The sequence below is a fragment of the Anopheles cruzii genome, chromosome 2 (assembly GCF_943734635.1).
Source record: "Anopheles cruzii chromosome 2, idAnoCruzAS_RS32_06, whole genome shotgun sequence".
In the NCBI taxonomy this organism is placed as follows: domain Eukaryota; kingdom Metazoa; phylum Arthropoda; class Insecta; order Diptera; family Culicidae; genus Anopheles; species Anopheles cruzii.
In genome coordinates, this window is record NC_069144.1 from 32,736,481 (window position 1) to 32,746,454 (window position 9,974).

At 39.4% G+C, this 9,974-nt stretch overlaps 1 protein-coding gene across 1 annotated transcript in view; it reads right to left on the bottom strand.

The window, feature by feature from the left end:
- The window catches only part of LOC128268925 (ankyrin repeat domain-containing protein SOWAHB), a 60,923-nt gene extending 51,565 nt beyond the window's left edge, over nucleotides 1-9,358 (bottom strand). Inside the window, exons 1-2 of the mRNA XM_053006229.1 lie at nucleotides 9,202-9,358; nucleotides 8,316-9,049 (exon numbers count right to left, since the gene is read on the bottom strand). Of these exons, the coding sequence (XP_052862189.1) occupies nucleotides 8,316-9,049; nucleotides 9,202-9,331 (864 nt within the window). The 5' untranslated portion in view covers nucleotides 9,332-9,358. The remainder of the gene's footprint in view (nucleotides 1-8,315; nucleotides 9,050-9,201) is intronic.
- Nucleotides 9,359-9,974: the final 616 nt, after the last annotated feature.

Sequence of the window (9,974 nt, forward strand, 5' to 3'; positions counted from 1 at the left end):
CTCCATCATGATAACACTGTGCCTTAGCTCGGATGCTGCAATGGAAGACCCTACTTCAAAATTTTGTACAACAATATTACCGCGGGGACTAATGAAGAGCATGTCCGGATGAACGACTACAGTTCCGCTGCTATCATCACCATTTGCATTGCTATCGTTTCGTTATGCTGGAGCACATAACGCACTGAGCAACGGAATATACCCATTCATTGTTAGGATTTTGCGAACCAATGGAAACAATGGAAACAGGAACGAAATGCTTGCTTGAGCTCGTTGTTGTGTAAAATTTAATACTTTTTCTGAAAAATTTACGAATTGAACAAAATCATGATTAAATATAGATTTAGATCAAAAAGACGTTCGTACTCACAAACGCGAACATATTCACAAACGTTGGTGCATTGTGAGTATATCATATATGAAAAAAGAGTACACACATTGTGCAAATTAAATTGTATATGGGCTTTTATGAAATTTTTTGTAGCATTTTGGATAAACTCATTGAACTCTGATTAATTGGGTGCTGATTGTCGAAAGGATAACCATGAAGCACAGACCGTTCGGTTCAGAGCAGAACAACAATTTCTATCAGAGAGTGTAATCTTCTACAGCAGAATAGCTCGATATGGTAAATAGTCTACCTCCTTGTATGGTATACTATGGAATATTTAATCAAAATGTACTTCTTTCGGGGAGGTGGTTTGCAGCCAATGTTTCAGTCTGCTCCCTTGTTTGATGCCCGTGTTTTACCATGACAAAATTACAGACATTTTCAAAAGCGACGGAGGTTCCGACGAGTATACCTACAGCTGGATAGACGTTTTGGAGTATCGATTCTAGCCAGGGTGGAAAATCCGGTTCCAAAATGTTAAAGGGTCAAACTCTGACTAATACAGAGCAATTGACAGCTACTCGAACGGTGAACGATGGTACCAGTAGTCCCCAAGCAAACCAATGTTGAAAATTTAGCTTCCGCATGTTTATTCGGTTAGCTTCTTTTGCTATTTCCAAACAACCAATCACTACGCAGGAGACATCGCTCAACGCCTATGTCTGCTCACTGGCAATCGGGTACCCTACCGTGCTCTGGATGGACTCTCAATCAGAAGAATTTGTTGATTAAGTCAAGGGGTTAATTTGCATACGTCGTATATTGAATCGAAGGAAACACCCATACGAACCAGAAAAGGTTGCCGAATTTAATACACTTCCTACAACCGATGACATTTACATAATCTATGCAAATCGTCAAGATACAAATAATTGTCTTGCGCTTCCTGCCAGTACGTTTTATGCGCGTTACCTGAAGTAAATTGTAAATTTTAATCAACACAGAGACTGCGAATGGCCAAATATGGAACACCTAATGTGACTACCGAGCAAGTGCTATGTTGCGCTGTGTCTGGTAATTAGGGAATGCTGCACATATTAGTTCATACATTCCATTCAAAGCTTATCGAATAACAACTCGAACAGAATTTAAAAAGCATTGTCTTGCGTCCAATCCGCGTGCAATCAACTGCTAACGTGGCTTCTTGCGTTCTATAAATTATCCTGCAAGTGCAAAAAATGTAAATTTTATCCAACATGCGTGAATAAAAACATGGCCTACTAATTACACACATTGCATTTAAATTATGGCGTCCGCGTGGAAACGAAAATTAATTTTCGCGGAATATAAATTAACTGCAGTTAGCATCGGTGAGTAAATGCGTAGCGATGTGCCCGGGCATGTCTTCCCCGGGCATTGAGCGGATTATACTATCGTCCAACTTGTGTTTCAAATGCCAAACCATCGCATCACGGATTGAGGGTGGCCACGAGAAAGCATGGGGTGCGAGAGCACACAACGCTCAGCCCACATCGTTCAAGTACTTGGTTGAGCGTTTTAACAGAGCACACACTTACCACTACACACCGACAAGCACTTTACAATGCATGAAAGAGGATGCGTTAAATGATCTCTGACTGATTGTGCTTAATTAACCGCTAAACATTTCTGCAAGATAATGATAGCCACTCCAAACTTTCAACAGACAAAAGATACATAAATGGATTCTATATACAATGTCTCTAGGGCGTATGCCTTGGACTATACAACGAACCAGTTACCTTTATGAATGTATAAAAAAAATTGTGACAGAACAACTGAAATCTGTTTATTTGGGGCCAAATATTACTTTTTCAATTTAAGCTCATATTTAATCTTATTTTATAAACGAAAAATCCTAATTATATTATTACCGTGACGTTTAACTGGTTAAATAAATACACTTAAAAAGCCATTGAACATCATTATCAGTGCGTACATTCGCCGATCTTTGTTATGACCTCATAGCGTCTGATACAATAAGACTAATTGGGAACATAAATCAACCACTAATGTTGCATGAAGATGATCTCTCGAAAACCCAACTACTGCAGATGTATCGCAACGGCACGCGACAGGCGCTAGATGATGAGAATTCCGAACACAATTTGCCCGGAAGCGATGTAGAGTTCTTTTCTTGTTTGTGTTACAATGTTCCCTATTTTTTTTCATGTACTAAATGTTAAGCATCGGTTTCAAAAGGACTGACGCGTTTTTTGCTTACACGGGAATATGAGAAAACACCAAGGATAATGGTGCACCCATTATCAATGCGTAAGGCGAGTTTTGTTCAAGTATTTTCGGTAACCGACTGACGTGCACAGTGAAAACCACTGTCGTTAATTAACGTCCGTAATAGTAATTATAACCAAAAATACATCTATCACATGCACAGTGTCTGTAGTGAGGCTGTTTTGGATCAATACTGTTCGGACATCCGGGGCCCCTTTTTTGCTCCTTATTAGACTTGCGCTTCAGCGTGACTACACGCGTCATTATAAGTGTACAAAAATACGGTTCACCAGCGTTCGATTATACTTGAAGTTTCTTAAAAGCTGTACCCCTAAGGCCTAACAGCTACCTAGCTTCAACCAACAATTATGATTTGAATAATATGGCACTACTTTCGATATGATTCCGTGAATGATGGAAACGTAAATAGCATACCCTGCAGCATCCTCGCAACATCTATTTGTTAAATAGAACATGAAAGCAAAATAACTAGCGAAAAACACAACTTATAGGTGACAAGGTAAACAATAATAATTTAATTTACCTATAACTGAAATATATACTAAAAAATATACTTAAAATTCGCATGCTAATGTTGGACATTGGCCTCACATACGTTCTTATTGTATAGTTAAGTAGAAAAAGGAAAAACCAATATCTTTAGATCAAAATAGATTTCCTACATGACCAGGCGGCTTTTCCCTTCAACGCAGTGACAGCGACGGAAAAACAAAACTAGAGTGGATAATTTTTCATCAAATGGTGGAAGTGAAGCTAAGCATCGTGTTGGCAATACGGACGCTGCTTACCGGGTGGGCCGGAGATCGCGTCACAGGCCACATCTAGACGATACCCGATGCATGTCACGGACGAGAGCGTTAAAAGGAGGATGAGAATCGTCAGAAAATCTCTGAAACATGAGTTGCACCAAGCCGTATCCACGGACGGTTGTAACAAATGACATAATTTCCTCAAACTATTGACAGACTCGTGTCAATTGTTGTTTACTCTAGAAGCGATGAAACGCACCTAAGACATCACAGTTCAATGCTGAAAATGGGGCTATAATTCATAAGACACGATGCTTCAACGGGTCTGAAGCAGACGATTACGGTGTCGTTTCCAAAAATAAACCGATGAATTCATCACCCATAAACGGTGTAGTGCGGAGTGCGGCACACTCAAGACAGAACACAGCTCTGACATGCGTCGTCTCGGACAAGAGCCCAACCGAAAGGTCCGCAAAGCCAGCTGTTCCGAATTTTCCTGAATCGTGTGACATGCTAACATTTTCTTTACGATGAAACAACGCGACAATATACAATGGCAATTAACCATGGTCTCGATTTTCTCCGACTCTCCTTGGGGCTGATCCTGACTTCACTACGAACTGTGACACTCCATGGTTTACTTTTTCCAACGCTTTACTAAATGATGTGCGATTTACCTATTCTACAGAATCGAGCCTGCACAAAGACCGACAGTGCCTTCACTAAGAACTCATGCAAACAAACATGCAGAAACAATTGTTGTTTGGTCCAGAGAATCTTGTACAAAGCATCAAGGGTGTTCACAATTATCGCCTGAGGTAACTTTAAGCCATAGACATTAAGTTGTTAGTGGATTATATCCCCTGAGGTAAGTTTAAACCATATAAATCAACTTCTAAGTGAATCCTTTTTTTTAATTAAAGCGATAAAAGTGTGTTACGCACCCTGACTTCTCTCAAAAATTGCAGTTACCAAAATGTGGCACGTCTACGATATTAACTTTTTTCTATGTCATAAAAGTGAAACGTTAAAACGTTTTACTTTTAAAGGACTTTACATTAAAGACGTGCACATTTTGTGGGACAGTTAAATTGTTGCTCATTAATAGGGCCGTTTTGTTCCCATGCCAGATAAAATGTTGATCATTCACAGACTTTCTTTAAGATACGGTTGACAGTATACATAAAGTATACATTACAAACAAAGACATATGAAAATCTGAAAGTATGAAAATTTCGGATACTGTGTAGAACACGCGAAGTGTGAAGAAAACCGGTCGAGCTACAGTCGATTATATTTTATGTATAAGAAAATATATGAGTATGAATGTTGGACAAAGTTATGTTTTTCTTGTAGTAGTTACTACATCATTTGTAGTATTTAGAAGAACACTACAAACTTAACAGTCCCATGGCGCCCGGTTAAATCGCTAACAGCTCATCGACCAGAGCAAACATTCTCTCAATTCTACCAAAGTATTCGTAAATGTCAACAAAAAACCTCGATAGAACGATACTGCTGCTGAAAATGATGAATGTGATGCTTCAGTTTTTTTGGTAACCCTTTGCTTTCCTTCGTCGACGATTGAAAGCTTTCGCCCTCTGGCGCTAGCTGACCAAACGCGTGCAGCGTGTGTGTGGTTCCACGCAAGCAAGAACTGTTTATGGGGTTTCGTTGTATCTCGCTCAGACTACACCTCATTTGTGCAGCGCATACATTACTTTGACACTTCGGTGCGCTGAAACTCAAAAAGAAACCTAAACCGATGGATGCAGATGACAAGCTTCACGTGCTGCAAAGTTCAACAAATTGCCGTTCCCACTCCACGCCAGATCCTGACGTCCATTCATTCAGCAGCCTTCTACGGGCAACTCGCTTCTTAACGAAGAAGCGTTTGTTTTGCACCGTGTTTACAATCGCAATTAGTTCATGTAAATTCGCAATCATTTGCAATTGACATAATTGAGATTGGACATGCAATTACCAGGAAAGATTGAAGAACTTTCAGGTGAAAGGCCACACGAAATATTAGTATAGTGACTTCATCGCACAACCCCCATGTCCTAAGTAGGGTCTAAATCGAAGCACGTGTGTGTTCTTGCCCATATGTCCGTTTTGACACCGCCGGCGTTCGAGGCCTTCGAATGGCTGAACCACCGCAGAGGTACTTTCAATCCCAAATGATGTAATCCTTTTGCAAGAAGCAGGTGAATCCTAAACGCTGCCGGCACACATAAACGCTCACGTCAAGTCAGAGGCGATTGTACGCGGCATCCGTACACAAAGATTCCGTCATAAACTAAGACTATGATGATGAAGACGCTTCCGTTAGGAGATGGCTGTACTGAACACAGGAACATCAAAGGTTTCCGGAGAAAAAGAGTCATTATCAACCATTAATAGCCTTTCCTGCTCAAAACGATGAAACAAGCGATGAAGGGAATCATTTAACATCAATAAAAAAACCGTTGCTAAGTATTCAAAATGAACTCTGCTTAAATCTTGTTCATGATGCTGCATGTGGAATACCACCTATCGTTTATTTTTTACTCGCCTTGTGGACGACGAAGAAACTCCCGCGGCTATCGTTCCGACAGGTATTTTGTTTTCGGCTGCTGCTAATTAGACAACCTTACGATGTGTTCCGTTTTCAACTTTTCCACTTTAGTTCCAAAGTCCTCAACAACCAATGGCGCCATTCATCGATGCATCGGTACGACTGAAGGTTCGGTGTTACGTGAGTTTCATGAATGAAACTCTTTTTTCTTGTTTTGTTTTATTTTTTCTTGTAGAGTTTCTGTTTTCATTAAATATCACTATATTACTATGTGTTTGTTATGTTTAATATTTGTTTTCCGCTAGTGCATAATGTATGTGTCTACCACTTTAACTTAACCAGTTTGTTGAATACAAAGTGCACTTCGCTGCGCAATATAACATCAGTCTTTGATTTTGATGGACTGTTTGTCAAAAATCGATTGATTGATTGGTCAATTATCAATCATTTTGAATACCTAATCCTTCTCTTGAAAAAAATGAATGGGCACTGTAACAAAATATTTGTATAGTTTAATTAAAGGCTAATAAACCACCCAATCACCAGGGAAGGCTACAGGATTTAATTGTAAGAGACTGAGAATTCGGACGTTACGGTGAATAACAGTGCAAGCAATATCTTAAACAGCTTGGAGAATGTAGATATTTTGCATTCAACAGGTTCCGACTGTTTGTATAAATCAACGTTCAGTTTCACAAGCGACGACTCCTGTCACAGTTTTATCGCGCTTGAATAATCTACGCATGTTTCACATGGTTAACAATGCATTGCTCGGTGACTGTGCTGTTTACTAGCATTTATCTATCTATCATATGGACACATCGTTACCGAATCGTAACTCTTTAGTGATGGAATCCATAATACCACTGGCTGAACAAAAGCACACGCTGAACATAATACCATTAGCTGGTGATATTACCTATTTGTCTCCAGCTGGTAGTTGAAGCGATGAAAACAACATCCCATGGACTTTCGGGAAACTTTTTAATCCTCTCATAGTGACACGGCAAATTTTTCTATTCGATTTCGGGGAACCAATGTGGCTTTGCACATCATCCGCCCTGTAAACTAGTTCTTATTGGTAGTTTGAGCGATGATAAATAACCCCAGGAGATGAGGTCAAAAGCAGAATGTGTAAAGACGGAAGGTGATAACATACAAAATGAAAAAGATTGAATGGTACGCCTAAGGTCCTTGAATGAAACACTCGTTCATCAAAAGAATGATTTTATCAAATAATTAAACTCCTTCATAGTTATAAATTACATCGTGAAGATTTGAATAAAAGCAAATCTAAGGCATAGGAATGAGCATATCTGATGAGGCATATAACAGGTAGACGAATGACAGTCCACCCCCGTTGGGAGGTCGATTTGATTTCGACGATGGAGGTATTCGGACGTAACTCGTTACAGCTGTTCAGTAAATGGTTCCTCGCCCCATTATTTCGATCAGCTTAATTGAAAATCAATAAATCGTATTCAATTAAACAGAAATTAATCGTGCATCTTATAAGACGAACGATCGCCTACCATCAGCCTCAACCATTGAAACGTAAGGTCGAGTAATCGTGACGAAGGAAGTTTGGTAGCGACCACAGTTTTGGAAGCAACCACAACGTTTGGTTTGGAAGCGACCACAACACTAGTAATAATTTACAGTTTTGACAGCTCGTAAGCTTATTTGTTTTGTGTTTTGGGTGTTCCCTTTACGTTACTTCTTCCGTAAAGCAGTTAACAGCTCACTACGACGAAATAAACGGTGAAAATGGTCAAGCATGTACAGCATGAATGTAAGGAAAGAAGCTGCAAACGAAAAAGCACCGTCACTGCCAAAATAGATACACCGTTAAAACGTCACTTTCCCACTGTAAAGTGGTATTTTTTTAATTTTTTAATATGGTATTTGGGAAGAATATTGAACGTTCGTGCAACAACTAGTTACCAATTAAAAAAATCTTTGTAAAGCAACGTTTTAACCAATTAAATACCATAATCATGGTAGATGATATTTGACAATGCATCCCGATTTCCGCTTTTTTCGATTCGATTTTGGGTTTTTAAATGAAGAAACCATTTTTAAACAATATCAATTGTTTATCCCTATAACCCTTTCAATAAATACAGTCAAATGCAGTTATACATTAAATTTTTTTTAAATTGAATTAGGAAATACGACCATTAGTACGATTTGCTATTACCATCAACCAGACGCCAGAGCCAGTCTGCGTAGTAATTAAAATGTGTAGTTCCAATTTTTACCAGAGTTCGATTGTAATGATGTAAATGAAAATTGATCTTACCAATAGTAAAGCAAATCAAATAAATTTTGAAGTAAATCGAACATTCAACAGCTTATTGAAAACGGCAATAAAAAATAAACTTACCTTTTCCGGTTTTTTCTTTCCGATGGGAGACGGAATTTTAGCCTCTTCTTCCGAAGCGAATCGATTGAACTTCATCATCTTCTCCTTAACACTTAACTTATTTTCTTCCGTGGATTCTGCATGTTTGCCTTCTAGTTCCGAAGGTGCGTTCTCCTTATTTTCAGTGCTTGCCGCTGGATACTCGACGGAGTTTTCTTCAATGGAGTTTTGCCTTGAAGAGGACCCAAACGTACTATTTTTTCTTCGCGGTGGAATTGCAGGTGGTTCCTCTCCATCTCTATGCGTTTCCGCAGTTTGTTTTTGCATGCACTGCTGCATTAAGTATGCGTCACTACTGTCACTACGTCCGAGAACTGGATTCATCTTTTTTATATCCACATGCGAGAAATCACTGCCAAAACTTATTTCGGATTCACTTCGAGCACATTCTGAGCTATTGCGACGGTTTAGTGCAATACTTCCGCGCGGGCTAGGTTGATAATGAATTGCATCGGCCGCCACTACAGGCGGAGGTCGGTACGGCGGAGGCTGACGCATCGGTGACTCTTCACCTTCAGATGGTACAAAAGATCGTGAGGCGGGACTCGTTGGCAGTGCGGGGCTCATATTCGGTGACTCTTCCAATGGTATATCATCATAGTATTTCCTCCGAAGGACGAGATATTTCTCTGTCCCTTCATGTTTAATCGAAGCCAACTGATTAACGTAGGTTTTGAAGCGTTTTCTCGCTTCATCTGTTGACATTCGAAACCACAGAAAAAATGGATTTCAACCAACATAAGAATGTATTGAATGCAGTGTAAAAAAGCGATATGAAGATTGGATAGGGTGTAAGATGCGAAACGTGAATCAACAAGTGATTGCGAGTTGAGTCAGATGACCTCACCTTGTGTGTCTCTGTTGGTCAGAAAACTGCGAAAGTGCTTAACTAATTCGTGATTGGTCACTTTGCAGTTGTTCTCCAACATGAACTTGCGTATTTCGAACATCGAGAGTTCTTTGGGATACATTTCCATAGCTAATTTGCTTAAAATTTCACAAAAACAAAGCACTTCGCAGGAAAGCACTTCCACACGCTTGTAAACACCAAACGTAAACACGGATGACTTTGACAGTTCTCATTGACAGCCGCTTTGTTTACAGCGGTACTGCATTACTTACAGCGGCACTTAAGAGCCGAACTGTTTTTTTTTTTTAAGTAATCGACGTTTTTCACAACAGCTGCCTTTTGTGATCGATATCTCATGAAGTATCGATCGTACAGCTTCAAGTTTAGGCTCGTTTTAAAGCTGATACTTTACACTTAACAAACTGCTTTCACTGTTTATTGTTTGTTCCATTCGTTTGTGAATTGCAGGGTGTAAACAATGGAGGTCAACTAAGAGAAAATTCGGTACATTTTATAGTTTTTGTTTGAAAATGGTTAAAATTCAAGTTAGGCCGCAGAAATTTTGCATAGTGTTCATGGTGCCAATACTCTAACAGCTAGCTGCGATAAATTTTGGTTTCATTGACCCGTTTCGGTTATTTTTTGTGTTAAAGATGCATTTCGCCCAAGCAGACCCGTCATCGAAAATGTCTATAAAATCACAGAAATAACCTAAGTTCATCAGCAGTTTAGTAATCAGAGCATCGGCCAAGAGCTAAAGATCAATCATC